The following is a 15,582-nucleotide window of genomic DNA, read 5'->3' as shown; positions in this document are numbered from 1 at the left end:
ATTCGTCTTGAATGTTTTGGGGGTTTTGGGGGCTCCATCTGCATCTACCTTACCCTTTCTCCCCCAAGGAATGTGTGCAGACAAGCTGCATAGCCCACTAGGGGCGCAATTATTGAGCTGGCCAAGTATTAACGCATGATGAATCCTGTCATACATTGGTCTTTTTCAAAGAAAATTGAAAAATCCCATTTATAAATAAAGCAAAATTACTTTTCGTACAGTAACTGTAACATTTTATCTCATATTAGTGTTCTTTGGGAGGTTTTGAGTAATTCTCGTTCATTTTTGGCGCTTTTCTAAAGTTTTGGGAAATCCAAGATGGCCGCCCTTTGGCAATCATGACGTAATGAACACGTAATGTGAGGTCATCACTTCTCGTCGTGGACCTCAAAAGTAATAGTCGCAGGGTACCCTCCTACGAGTACGAGGACGTTTTCAATTCTTTGGCTAGTCACGTCAACCAAAGAACGTCTACGTTAGAGGCGGTATCCAGCCCCAGAAGACCAAAACTGGTCTGGTCTAGACAGGGTTAATAGGCTAAACTTTTCCCTACAAGATGGCCAAGACACAAGCAGAAAAATAAAGCAACGGTACCACACGAAGGACCACAGAGCACTTCAATTTTGTATGACGTAGTCAAGCCGAGAGGCTCTGGGGTCAAGAATGCGCGCGAAACAGGTCGAAAAGCCGATTTGAATTGTACGCATGTCCGAGATCAAATTTTGGGGAAGCGACCGCAAGGTGAAAGAAACGCTTTAGTTTTCCTTGTTCAGTACAAGGCACGTCTTCGACAATTTCGCCGTAATCAGCTTAAGTGACGATGACAAATGAATAAATAATTTATATTGCGCAATTATCAATGTAAAATTATCAATTGCGCATAACAATGATAGAAAGCTAAAAATAAAAACTAAAATTGACTAGCTATAGAAAAATGTAGACATAAAATGCTATTAATTTTCTTGCTTGAAAATGTGATTTTTCCGAAGACCTCTAGCGGGTAGTTAACGGGGTGATGTTTGATAGGCTTAAAATAAAATCAAGTGTAAGGTTGCTTTGTGTATCTCGTTCAAAACATGTTGATAGCAAGCTTGCATATTGAGATTCCTATGGGCATTCAATTGGCCACAGGAGGATGGACACCAGTCACGTGGTAATTTTGGCCAATCAGCGTTCGTAAGCGCTACTTTGCCTAGTTTCTAGGCCTCTCTCTGTCTTTCATCTCGGTGAATCCGTTTTGAATTACGTGGTTCTTCTCGGATAAGTCACGGAAACGAATTGCCTGTGAGGGCCTGGGAGAAATCAGTACAGGGACCAGGCAAGGCGCAACTATGGGCCATTTCTGAGTTGCTGTGAACCTCATTATGAAAGCGAGGCTAAGTGCAAAAGCTTTTCATGTGAAAATTAGTTTCGTTTGCATATGAATGAAAACTAATTTTCATAATAAAAACTTTGCACTTAGCCTCGCTTTCATAATGAGGTCCACAGCAACTCGGAAATGGCCTATTTTTCCTTTTCCTGTTCTTTGTAATCATAGAAGACTTTGCCAAAGGATTTAAATTTTTAACGTATAACGTTAACGACGGTCCTAAACCAGAAGTATTTCTGCACGGTTTATGACTACACAGGAAAAGCAGATCTTTGCCAGGGCTACATATTGAAATCCAAAAAGAAAATTAGGGGTAACCATGCTAATTTTTAATAGGGAAAATTAAGCGGGAAAAAAATCGATAAAAGCTCCTATATACATAACAATGTAAGACAAAAATCTCTGAAAAATACGTGGTTCCCCCTAGTTTGGTTTTGGATGTCAACAACCCTTTCTAAGATCTGCTTTTCCCGCCTAGTGATAAACCGCGCAAATATCTTTGTTTCAGTAGGCACCGACTCAATCTCGTTCCCAGAGCCCTCGTTACCCTTGTCCAGCGGAGCGGGAAACGCGCACCGACTTCAAGAAACCCGAGTTTCTTGGACTATCCCGAGATGCGCAGAACGTACGCGCAACAGCAAAAGGAGCAACCGTCCTTTAAGCCATTCGGTGTCCATATCTTCATCGTGTTTCACAAGAATTCGCTTGGGCCCTTTGTTTATTGCGTTTCAAATAATAAATAAATGAAATAAACAAATACATGGAAATTTCAGTGGCACATCAACAGAGTGGCTATTCGTCCACTGTTTCCAGGTCGAATTGGAATTTGGAAATGTTGGTTTTTGTGGATGGAGAAAAACCGAAGTACCCGGAGAAAAACCCTCGGAGCAGGGACGAGAACCAACAACAAACTCAACCCACATATGACGCCGAGTCCAGGAATCGAACCCGGACCACACTGGTGGGAGGCGAGTGCTCTCAGTACTGGGCCACCCCTGCTCCCACAAGCCCCATGTTTTGTTTTTCGGGCTGTTTCCAGTCTGCTCTGCTGTAAAACATTTTGCTATATGTTAGAGACAGTATTTATCTTTGTCTTTATTTGGCTTGCATTCAGTCTTACAAACAATTGTCGAATTATAGTCGTCATACTATTTTCAGAATTGAACATGACTGAGTGATTTTACATAACCCAAAATAAATAGAAATGAGAATTATCTACAAGTTGACAGAAATTCCATTTTCTTCTTTTGGTTTGTCTCACGACTTTCGTAAGACTACAATTTCACGCCTACAGCTTGATAAAATAATATTTTCACTGCAGATCCTAAAACGATTTCTTTCAATTTTTCTTTTTCAGTTTTACCACAACTACATGTACATTGAGACAATGAAACCCCCTTGAATAATTAATTGACGGTCAGACATTAGATAGCGGGGCAAATTCTTTAAATAACTGAGGAGAAAGTGCTGCCTTCGCTCTGACATCTGCAAATGGTTACACTTTCTAGTCTTCTCGGATAGGGAAGATAAACCGTGGGCCCCGTCTCACAACCCTTGTTTGTTAATAACTCTGTGGGACGTTAAAGAACCCACTCACTGTTCGCAAAGAGTAGGGGACGTAGTTCACGGTGTTGTGGTCTGGTCTTTGTGTGTATATTCTCATGGTTGCATGGGTGGGTAAATGCTCGGAGATATTAGCTGCATAAGCTACTCTAAAATCCGAGGGTAAAAATAAAGATATGATATGATAGATATGATATGAAATTTTATAGCGAAGTTAGAGGAAATGTCAATTCTTTGATATAATTAATATGCGAATGACTGCTCTCTTTTGCTTTGGCGCATTTAAATAACATAACAAGAATGATTCCACTCATAATCCCCTTCAATATGTTAAATATCATGAAACCTAGCTCCTCAAAACATCGAATATTTTCAACTCCATTGAGAAACAACCCTTTAACGTTGACATTTTGTTGTTTTGCAGGTGCTTCCTTGTGTTCCAAGGAGATTCTGATCGGTGATTGCAATGGCGATTCGGATGCTCTCCTCTTTCGCTTCTCAGCCTCTGGTTTGGCCATTCACAAACCCCTCTACTACGTAGTCAATCTGGTTTGCTGGATGACTGCAGTATGAGAAGCTGCCCTGGGGGTTTGCCAGGCGAAAGGTTCTGCCTACTAATCACTCCAACACTTTCGTTAACTCATTCAGTTCATTGAAAAACATCACAACACTCCCCGAGAACCTTGGATTTCAAATCACCAACAACACTGAACAATTAAAGTGACACTGACAGCACTTTCGTTCCGGTGGACTAGGCTCATCACCGAGACCTGATGCGCATGTACTTCTCCCCACTTGCAAAATCTCCATCCGTTGCGGGCCCCGACATGTCTTCCTCCCTTCTTTTACGCGACGGCGCTCCATTATCTGCATGCGCATGCGCATGTAAACTGCAGCCTTCGTCGAAATCATCAGGTTCAGATTTGATGCGGATGAGAGCAGGACATGGTGGCGTGCCCCTGTTCGGCGCCCTGGAAGCCCCCCGATTGAAATTGGTCAGCGTTTCCAAAGTTCGCTCCAACCTCTCTCTTCTTAATTGATGCGAAGGCTGCTCTCCAGTCCGCTCGCTCTTCAAGGGTGCAGCCGATGACGTCACACCGTCGCTGCCACTCACGTGTTCATGTGAACTCCCAAATAAACTGTCGCTGTTAGCGTGGAGGTGAGGCTGCTGGTGACGTAAGTGCGACGTCTCGACCGCCTGCTGAAGTCGTCGGATTTCTTCGTCAATCAGTCGCATTTGCCAGGACCACTGTGTGTTGTACAGGAACGGTCGCAGGTCAAATCGATTGTCGTCCGGAGAGTAATTCTCCGCATGATACGCCGGAGTCAGCGTGGTCATCTTATGACGGTTGATCGAGTAGGCACGAAAGAAGCGCTTCACCTTCTCCGCTACGTTTAAAGGGGTGTAGCTGCCGCGCCATGTGTGGACGAGTTTGCAGAACATGCTGTAAGGGCCACAACGCGAGACCTTCCTCAACCGACCGAACATGGAGAGCTCATCATAAGTCATCCCCATGTCCTCCTGTGGGAAAAATAACGATTGCAGCTTATCAGCACAGAGAAAATACTTTTCTCGGACAAGAACAAAACCACGAAACGCTTTCCAAACTTCTATAAAAAAAAAATAAAATGAAAATTTTGGAAGTCTTTCTGATTAAATGAAAATTTAAAAACTCGTCCCAGGTCTCAATTTGATCCCTGGAACAGGGAATTGGAAACACACAGCCGCATTATAAAACTGGCGGCCAGACAACCACTACTCATACTATAAAATTTGTTTCCAAAAGTGTATGCCTTTTCTGTGCATTCCTCCGCAATGCGCAGTCAATGCAATTGTACACTATATTTGTTAAATTATTTAGAAGAAAGACCGTCGCAGTTATTTACGCAACTTAAGCAGTTGCGAAAAAAGAAAGCCTGAAAGAAATACAGGCTTCAACGAGATTCGACCTCTGCGATGCCGGTGCAGTGCTCTACCAACTGAGCTGTCAAGCCAACTGGGCGCTGGTCATATTTTGAGTTCGTAATATACTCGTGGAGTATGAGTAAATGTATATGAATATATGAAACATCTACTTCAATCTTTCGCCCGCAGTTCAAATAAATGTTTCATATATTCATGTAATCAATGTTTTTGCATTCGTTTTCATTTATTTGCAATATTCACCTCATCCGTCTGTTGTATTTGACCATCAGCAAGCGGTTCTAACTCAGCCGTTGGCGGGGCACCAAGGATTCTTATCAGCGAACTGAAGTTAAACTTCTCCACGCAGAAGAAAATGAACGACTTTAGGTCTTTCTTGCTGATGCCACCAATAGGATTGATGTCCGCACTGGAGCAGTCATATTTAGTCAGATATCCACACAAACTAAATTGGAAATAAATGAGTGCTTAGCTCCGTGCAGGGAAATCTTTTAAACCACAACTTCAACATGGCGGATATTTACCGTGACAGACTGGTAACTAACAAAATAACGCCCCGGTTAGCCTGTATAGTACTCCGGATAGCCTAAATAGCTCTCTGGTTAGCCTAAATAGCTCTCTGGTTAGCCTAATTAGCACTCCGTTAACCTAAATAGCGCTACTGTTCATAGCCTACATAGTAATCTGGTTAGGCCTATAGGCGAATCTTTGCTGGCGTCATTGTTTACATTTTTCCTCATTAGCATACGACTTAACTCACAGAAGCCTTGGCCGTATATATGAACTAAATACAAAAGTGGAAAGAGTTGATTAAGTTGAGCAATTTGTGCAATTTTCAGCTCTTTGCTAGCAAATTGATGGAGAAATCAGCCATCAAAAACAGCCAAATTGCTGGGTGGCAAAAAAATTAATGAGCCATACATTCTCTGTAAAATTTCGAGTTTTTTGAAGAGAATTTCTTTGAAACCATTCGATGTATTGGGCCCACATTTTCAGAGAAAACTGAAACTGTTATGCCCTTCCAATAATCAGAGTTTTATGTTATTAGCGTCTTCAGATAGTGATAAGCATATGTTAATGAGGCAAAAAGTGTAAACAAAGATTCGCCTATATAGCACTCCGGTTGGCCTAATTTAGCTTAGATAGCTCGCGGTTAGCCTTTATATTTGGAGTTAAGATATCTTGCCAAAAATGTGCTAATGTGCTAATGTGCTAGTCTAGTGGTAAGGTTCCCGCTTGGGAATCCGACGACCCGAGTTCGACTCTCCTTCCGGTCATTTCTTTTTCTTACTCAAAAAAGTCGGAAAAGTAACTAAGTGTGTGATTTGTAGTATGCACCATTTTGACAAAAAATTGCCCATGCTGGGTAGGATGCTTCCCTGTAGAGTAGGGCTGGACCATAATCACCCACGTCTTGCTGTAGTCTGTCCTCGTAGCTCAGTCGGTAGAGCAACGGACGGTCAAATCCGGAGGTCGTGGGTTCGATTCTCGATCAAAGGTGTTATACTTGACTCGTGTGATCTCCCATTTCCTTACTAGGGCTAACACTCAGTGGGAAATTCATGGGTTCACTTTAGCACTTAAACATACACTGCAGAGTTAATTCTCTGAATTGACGTCATTTCCAAAGAGAATGTTAGAAGCTTTGTTCTAAATAGATTGTAAATTTCTTGTTCTGTTATATGTATACGATTTTGATTATTTTATTGTTCTGTAGTTTTGCTTATTTTATTGAAAAGCCAGAACTTGGAAAGTAATAAAGTTATCATCATCATCATCATCAACAGATCTGGATGTAGGCTTTGAGGTTCGGTGCTATGACAGGTAAACTATGTTTTAAGAACGGTGCCTACCAATGAAGTATTTTTTTATGATTTATGACTATGCAGGGAAAGCAGATCTTAGCAAGGACTATTGAAATCCAAAAAGAAAATTGGGGGGAACCGCGCATGTTTTAGAGATAATTAACCAACAATTATTCTAAAACACAGTAAAAAACAAAACAATGTATGGCGTTTTTTTTTTCTAAATTGAAGCTTTGTTAACTCTGAAAAATACACGGTTATCAAAAATTTTCTTTTTGGATACCAAGAGCACTTGCTAAGTTCTGCTTTCTCCGCATAGTTTTAAAAAGCGCAAAAATGTCCCCGTATCAGTAGGCACCCTTAGGAAACACGAGTATCTCGAGATGCGCAGAACGTTTGCCTGCGCAGAAACAAAAGGAGGCATCGTCCTTTAACTCTAGTCTCAAGTACTGCGCAAAGGTGCTCTTGTTAGTAACTTGTACCCACTGAAAAAGACACTAAAGCCACGTTGGTAGTGGGTACGACTTCCTGATCTATCAAAGCATAACAGTGATCCTGAAGGTCAACAGTCTTGGAAAATTGTTTTGGGCCTCATCAGCGAGGCATAATTAGCCATACTCCACAAGTGTTACACCTTGTCATGGCCTTATTTTTCGGACTAGACAAGATGGCGGCCAAACCGACAGCCGATTTACGTTTTAAGGGAAACCTCCAATGATAAGTTTACGTTAATTTGTTAAAATTACAATCTAATTTTACATTTCGTGGGAAAACATGGAAATAATATTTCTGTGTCGAACAAAACAAGATTATCGCTAATATTTTTCGGTTTTAAATTTCCCGGGCGTCGCCATGTTAGATTTCATGACGTTATACGGTTGTTCAATTGTTTCACACAAAAGAACTTCCGCTCATTGACAATAGCGGCAACTGTATGACGTCATAAATCCAAAATTGCGGCGCGCGGGAAATTTAAAAGCGAAAATTGACGACAATCGTATCTAATTCAGGTTAGCACACTTGCATGTTATTTCTACTTTTCAATCTAAAATTTAGAATTTAACCATTTCCAACAGTGAAACGTCAAAGTTTGTTGTCAGAGTGGAGGTTCCCTTTAACCTGGGGAAGGCGATATCCCCCGAAAAATTCGTTTCAGAAGGTTTCAGAATGTAACTGGCATTACTTTTCGTTTCAGCTAACCTCACACCCTGAATGCTTAGTTTAGAGGTAATCATGTCATTGGCTAATGAAGATATCCTCACCTTTCATCCACATTGGCTGATCCAAGCACCAGCAATCCTCCAGGGAGCCCACGAGCCCACATGATCAGCTGAGCAAATAAGTAAGCCAAGACCATGCGCAGACGCGCCTGTACGTTCTGCATGGCCAAGTTCTCACGATGTGTACCACCGTACAACTTGAACTTCGGGATTTTACCCGTGACTGCTGTAAAGATCCCGAGAACAGCACTCACAGCGGCATCTATTGTGATTCCTGAAAGAGAAAACAAGATGGTTCAGAACCTTTTACCTATCCACTTTGTGCCATGCGGCTCATAAGGCCTCGATGGTTCAGAACAATCCACTTCAAACAACGCATTCACATTTCTTTATACCCCCTCGCATACACCAAAATGAATTTAAACATCTCTAGACTGTTCACAGTCCCCTATTTTTCCGTGGGATTTTCGAGGCAACCTGAGGAAAGTGTCTAAACTACCGAGGGGGAGGGGGACACTCAATGACCCCGACTAGGGCTCCCCTCATTAGTTTAGACACTCTCCCCAGGTTGTGCTTTCCTTTACAAACCAAGATGGCGGGAGTTTGATCGAAGTGAACGAGTCTCGAAAATCTCACGGAAAAATAGAGGACTGTGAACAGTCTTTAAGATCTCCAAAATTAAAAAATTCAAAGCAATGATAAGTTAAACTGTTAAGGTACAGTGTTTCTTGTTGTTTTGGTTACCTATTATACGTTTCATGTGGAGTCTTTTTGTTATAACACAATCAGTGGACATTCTCGGTAAAATTACAGTCAATCCACGTCACGCATGACAAGTATTTTTTGAAATTTGAAAGGGGTTTTAGTTAATGCGCCTTTTTCGGAAAGATTTCCAGGGAAATGTTCAACAATCCATTCAAATGGCGGACATTACAAAGAGGAATTCGGATGTTGTAAACTGACTGTGAGGTTCAAATTGCCTCTTCAGTCTGATGAGCCACCAAAGTTAGGGAAGTCAAATTTTTGATCAAACTCTATTTACCCATGTGATAACTGCCTATCTCCCCCGCTAGGTCGCTTGCTCTTTTTCTTGTTTCTTCTGAGGAATTCTCCGTACCCATGTAACACGTGACAAACACACGGCTTGCTAACTCTTTGGGATCTGTAGGGATGTAAGTACTGGAAGAAAATAAATCAAAGGAACAAGCTGGTCACACTAAGCTTCACCTTGCGGTCTAATCTAACCAATGCCTCACTGAACAACTTATTTTTAGAGTGATGTTTTATTCAGTAAGTAACACTGGCATACTCGGAAAAAAGAATCAGAGTGCTCCTATCAGGAGTCGAACCTAAGTCCTTCTGATTACTAGTTCGGATGCTCTACCACTGAGCTACAGGAGACTCGTGGGAGCTTAGTCCATTAAACTAGGTTCATGGGAGAAACATCCCGGCATACTGCTAGGATTGGAATGTCATGTGAGGATTATGTGCAATGGAATAAACGTGATGGAATATTTTAATCCTGTTGAATAAATTAGAATGACGTATTATTCAGTAAGTGACACAGGCATACTCAGAAAAATAATCTGAGTGCTTCTATCAGGAGTCGAACCTGAGACCTTCTGATTACTAGTTCGGATGCTCTACTACTGAGCTATAGGAGACTCATGGGAGCTAAGGCCATTAAACTCGGTTCATTGATAAACATGTCAGTAGACCAGGTAACAACGAAAATCATGTATTGCATGTGGTGCAAACTGGTCAGTAAAATGCCTTTGCATGTATGAGAGATCTTGTCCAGTTTTGTGATACTTTGCAGACTGGTGTAAAAGAAATTATGTGATGTCATATACCATTATCACATTTCTTTCACGCACGCATACACAGTATTTTATTAACTCACTTATCATTGACAATCCGGCGAGCATCTTCTAACACATGTTGATCTCCATTCTTTACAGCTAGACAAACTTGATGGCACATGGAACTCACAATACAAGCTGTTGAGGAACTGTCAATTCCTAAATAAAAAATGAAAAAGTTATGTAGTTCAGAAAAATTCTTGCAGTTATGTACGCAACCAGACTGTCGCGAAAAAACCTGAGGCTTGAACGGAATTCAAACCCCCTGCAATGCCATTGCAGAGCTCTGCCAACTGAGCTATAAAGCCAACTGCGAACCGATCACACTCTGAGTTCATAACTTCAAGAAGCTTTCTTCTATATAATCTTTCATCCACAGTACATATACATGCTTCATAATAAGAAAAACGTTTGTCTGTTTTTCTCTCTTTTCCTTTTTTTTTTCTTTTTCGAGGGAGAGGGGTAAGTGGGGCTGGAGGTTTTTGTGGAGTCCCATAGTTTGTACATAAATTTAATGCTTAACATAATCATTCTCCCTTTGTGCCACACTGTCTCTCTCTCTTAACCCTTTAACCCCTAAGGCAAAACGACATTTTCTCCAGATCCAAGACTACAAACTCAATGTCCATGTATGATATACCATTTTAAAGCTACTCATGAGTGTATTTCATAACTGATATAATTATGAATGAAAAAAGGTATGGCTTTGAGATAAATGGCCTTAAAACACAAAAATTGAAAAGTTCAAAAACGTCCCAATCCTTGTGTATATTAGATATACCCCTAAACTATAGCTTATTTTGCAGTTCTCAACATCTTCATTAAAGTGAGAGCTGTCTTAAGATCCACAACTTCTAGGGGGAAAAAGTTAAAAAGTTATGGGGATGGTCAACCACATCACATATGGGAGGGGGTTAAGTTTTTATCCTTTTAATGAGTAGATCTTCACAAGACCATCTTGATGTCAAAAATTCATAGAAATCTGTCAAATATTGAAAGAGTTATGGCATAATGTACCAATTGGCACTCATAGGGATTAAAGGGGTTAACGCGGGACCTGGTTGTTCAAAGGGCAGATAACTCTTTCGAGTAGAAAAAACGTTATCCAGTGGATAAAACAGTTCACTCCATACATTTTATCTGCTGCATGGTGACTTATCTGCTGGATAAAAATATCCACTGTTTGAACAACTACAAGTATGGTAAGGTGTTTAAGGGTCCGTTCGATTGACCCTATTCCGGAATAGGAATACATACAATGTTGACAAGAAATCCCTCATAAGAGTTTTTTGGAGTTACTGGAATACATTATTAATAGCTCTTAAATTAATTATGTGTCAGCGAGAGTTGGCAGAAATGTCCTCACCAAATGTACTTAAAAAGAGAAATCTAACAGCTATTCCACTTAATCTTATTCCAGAATACAGTCAATCTAACGCAACCTAAAATAAAAGGAAACTGGTGAAAGACTCAGCTCCAGGGGCAACCCTACAATGTGCTGGTATCCCTTCCGGGGGACTAGAAATACTCATTGTTCCTTTACAACGGTGCAGCTTAAAACCATGCGGTGAAAGCAGAACTTAGCAAGTGCTGTTGGTATCAAAAAAGAAAATTGGAGGTAACCATGCTTTTTTCAGAGATAATGAAGCTTCAATTTGGAAAAAAAAAACACCATACATTGCTTTGTATTTCACTGTTTTTTAGAATAAATGTTGCTTAATTACATGTATCTCTAAAAAATGCATGGTTACACCCAATAGCCCTTGGTAAGATCTGCTTTCCTCGCATAGTCATAAACGACACAAAAATACTTCTTTAATAGTAAGCACCTTCCTTAAGACTTTTGCTTAAAATAATAATAATTATTGGTGACATACCTCCACTGAGTGGTAGAAAGAACCCAGCCTGGCCACTCCTTCTTAGGTAATCCCACAGCCAGCATGCTGGGCCGAGACTGATCTCCTCCTCGGGAGTGTGATAATGAACATCTATTGGTTCAGCTGAAGGAATGGATACGTCATCTTCACGGCTCAATGCAAAGTCAACTTTAACACGTGGATAGGTTTGAGAAAGGGCCATTGCACTTGAACCAAACGTTGGTGTTGCACCTCGATGAGAGCGCACATCTTCCAGGTCAACAGTTGCCGTGACAACCTCCACTTCCTGAAGTGAAAACTGTGCACCTTGTGCAACTATTTTGCCATTCACTGCAATCATTGAACACCCATCATAATAGACCCTTTCTCCATCACAACCTCGCAAATTGGCGTAGACATAAATGCCACCACCCTGAGATGGAAAGCACAACATAACTATTGAATGTGAAACTATCTGAAAGCCAGAGACACTTTCTGATTTGTAGCCAAATTTCTGTCACTTTAACATGTTGAAATCTTAGTGGTACATGTGGATTAACAGCAATTTCCTGGAACAAACAGATGAACTTTCAAGGTAATCAACTTTATCCATTTCAACTGGTTCAAATAGAAATAACCCTTCCTTTTGCACAAAATCTAGAGGCTATCTGCAACAGTTCATCATGTGACCTCCTTTTCTTAAACACAATGATTCAGCCAGTTTCAACAAATAATTTTCAACTTTCAACTTTATTTGGGACGGCAAACCCGCCAAAATAAAAAAGAAAACTATTATTGCCGAAAGGAAGTATGGCGGTTTAAAAGTGATTGACTTTGAACTTATGGAGAAGTCACTTAAAATAGCCTGGATAAAAAGATTTGCAGAAAATAACCACGCCGCATGGAAAATAATTCCTGAGCACACATTGAGCCAACATTGTGGAATCAGTTTTTTCACCCAATGCCAGTATGATATGAAAATTTTCGACGTACGAAATCTACCTGATTTCTACAGAACAATTGTGAATTACTGGCAAAATTTCAAGCTCTTAATTGATAATGATAAAGCAGCACAGAACCAAATAATCTAGAACAATAGTAACATTCTCTAGGATGGAAAACCAATCCTGTATAACTCCTGGCTCATTAACGGAATAATTATTAGTTATTAATTATTAATAAATATTAATTATACATCAAAGATTTACTCGCCAAAGACTCAAATTTTCACTCTCTGGCTGATCTAAAGCAAAATTTAACTTAAATGTACCTTTTACCACCTATTACGGCATATTAAATGCTATGCCAGCAAACTGGAAGAAAAGCATCCAAAATACGGATGTCCAAAGAGGAGCCCCATATGAGGAAGAACTGTTCGCCCGACTTCCATCAACAAAAATAGCTTATTCGATTATACTAAGCAATAGTTACTCAATACCAACGGCAGAGAGCAAGCTTTTACTCTACCTTAAATTTACAACTCCTTTACCAAGCTTTATTGACTTCAAGCTTTAGGCAATTTTAAAGTCGCATAAATCTCGGTTGACAGCTTTTCCCAACTTTACGTATGGCATGTTTTAAAGTTTAGTAAACCTGCTATTCTTGGTTTTCACATGGCGTCATAAAAAACTGAAATTCATTATAACTAAACACAATTTTGGGTTGTTATCTTCATCACATATAAGAAAATCTAAATTTCCATCGGCTTGTTTGTTTTCAGTAGGATAGCATTCTTTGTTTTGAAAATAGAGCAGTTTGAATTCTAGATTTTTGCGCAGTGCGTGACAGAAGGATTGCAGCTCTAAACATGTCACGTACATGAAAACATCGATTTTTTTAGGTCTGATCAGCTAGCATGTAATAGAAGCATTAATGTCAATGTGTGAAAGTTCAGCAGAGAGAAGAAAGGCTTTGAAATAGCTGAGGTAAACTCCAGATGTTTTTGCTGGTTTCCGGCCGCCATGTTGGTGCCCATCAGATGGGGCACCAACATGGCGTCCCATACTAAACTCTGTAATTTTCCGTGGTACATTTTCTCGAATAACTCGATTAGGAGATATCGCCGAGCCCTGTGGCTTTCACACGTTGTTTATGTATCACTCTTCTACAACATATCAATTTCTTGACTTTATCTATTGACTGGTTGAGGATTTTATTTTTTCACTTGCGTGACGATGTGTGAGGTGAAAACCACCTATTGCGTGCTTTGTGTAGCTTGGCGCATTTTGAACAGCTCCTTTGTCCTCACCACGAGGCATTAGCCAATTTCTTAAAAATTAAATATTCTTATGCTTGGGGTCAGCGTGGGGAGGGGGGAGGGGAGGGTCACTGGTGGAAATGACTGTTGCATTATCATGATTTTCCTCTGGAACTCAATTTTAAGCATTACTTTCAGGGTAACCATGTGACTCTTATGGTACAAGACGTACCTTTGTAGTAGCGTCCTTAACATAGTCAACTCTTGTATCCAGCTTCCTTAACTGATGATGGCTAGCACTTCCATTGGTGATAATTTCCACGCCGTCAAGTGCCATGTCTATGTGGGGACCATTCACACTAAACATTTCCTCGCACAGTTCTGTGCCAACACAGGTATCCAGCGTGGATATAACACCATCTCCAAAGGGGACGGTGACCTGACCTGTTATTTCTGATATCATGCGAGGAAGAAAGTACTCCTCAGTTTGCTTTGTCTGCAAGTAAAGAAGTAAAGGAATGCTAACAAATTAATACATTCTTTTTATACATGTCGCAAGCGACCATCACATTACCATGGCAACCAATTTGTGACAGGTAGGTTTTTCAGTGCTCAATCAGAAGATTCCTGTACAAAAATTAACTTTGTTACAGCTAATGTTATTATTTTCATGTTTTTCTTTTCAGTTTGGTCGATATTGTTGGTTTCTGAGGTTTTTGGAAATTAAGAAATCCACGACGGCAGATCCAAGATGGCCTTCATTTTGCATAATTCCTGCATCATAATTATGACATCATAACTTACTGTTGCAGACCTCAAAGGAAACTGCCATAGCTTCTAAAATAAGTTGCCAAGTTGTGGAGAGGGGGGAGGATACAATATGCCCCCCCCCCCACCCCATGATCCCAAATCAAAAATCCAAATCAAAAATCCAAATCAAAAATCCAAATCAAAAATCCAAATCAAAAATCAAAGAAAAACTGAAACCATATTCATGAAAACTGAAGTTACCATAATGCCAGAAATGGCAGCCTAACAACGCAATACCATAAATCCCTACGTCTGCCTCTCTCATCATCCTGTTTAAGGGTGGGTTTTAAAACATGCAAAAGGGATGGGGGTTAAGTGGTGTATGTGTGTGTGTGGGGGGGGGGGGGGTGGGAGGTAGGGGTTGGGAGTGGGTGGTAAAAGGAGAGGATACAGAGAATGGGAGTTATAATCTACAAAATGCTATTGAAACAAGCACCTTCGTCCATTTCGTAAACCATCGTCCTTCTCTGTAGTTAGCATCACAAGCCAGAGTCACTTTTGGCCGAATCAACAATATCTTGCCATTGAGGAAGATGACTCTACAGTTGTAGCGGACATTCCGGTGCATAATAGGCATCCCGACATCACAGATGATGTCTTGGGTAACTGGTGATTTCAACAACAGCGCCAGCACCTGAAAACAATGCAGCAGTGTGTCGCTCTCCAAGAAATGATCATTGCAGCCATAACCAGGGATTTCCAGCTCAGGCCCAAGCCTATAAGTTGCACCATGTGCTCGCGCGATGTTTATACTTTGGAGAATTCGTTTTAAGTTGCCTTCAAAATCCAATGCCCATTGAGTTAAACTGCACGCAGCAAGAGTTAATTTGCGTCCCATGATAACGTTTAGCTCCCTGAATTATTATTTTACCGGAAAGTTTGCTGTCAGCGTCAAATTTTGTAATAGTATCACCGCATTTCTGCAGCAAACAAAGTTTAGTACGAAGACATAACGATTTGAAAAAAGTTATTTCCG

The 15,582-nt window shown here is 40.5% G+C and overlaps 1 protein-coding gene across 1 annotated transcript; it reads right to left on the bottom strand.

Annotated features, from left to right (window-relative positions):
* Positions 1-2,439: 2,439 nt before the first annotated feature.
* LOC146485216 (glutamine-dependent NAD(+) synthetase-like) lies at positions 2,440-15,567 on the bottom strand. The gene is made up of 8 exons (XM_085103575.1): positions 15,043-15,567; positions 14,029-14,292; positions 11,621-12,032; positions 9,785-9,902; positions 8,924-9,060; positions 7,924-8,155; positions 5,100-5,301; positions 2,440-4,454 (listed from the first exon to the last, which is right to left on the bottom strand). Exons 1-8 carry the CDS (start codon positions 15,442-15,444, stop codon positions 3,693-3,695), a joined length of 2,529 nt encoding a protein of 842 aa, XP_084959701.1. The 5' UTR covers positions 15,445-15,567; the 3' UTR covers positions 2,440-3,692.
* Positions 15,568-15,582: the final 15 nt, after the last annotated feature.

The sequence above is a fragment of the Pavona decussata genome, unplaced genomic scaffold, assembly GCF_977016875.1.
Source record: "Pavona decussata unplaced genomic scaffold, jaPavDecu1.1 SCAFFOLD_27, whole genome shotgun sequence".
NCBI classification, from domain to species: Eukaryota; Metazoa; Cnidaria; class Anthozoa; order Scleractinia; family Agariciidae; genus Pavona; species Pavona decussata.
This window is presented reverse-complemented; position numbering and strand designations above follow the sequence as displayed.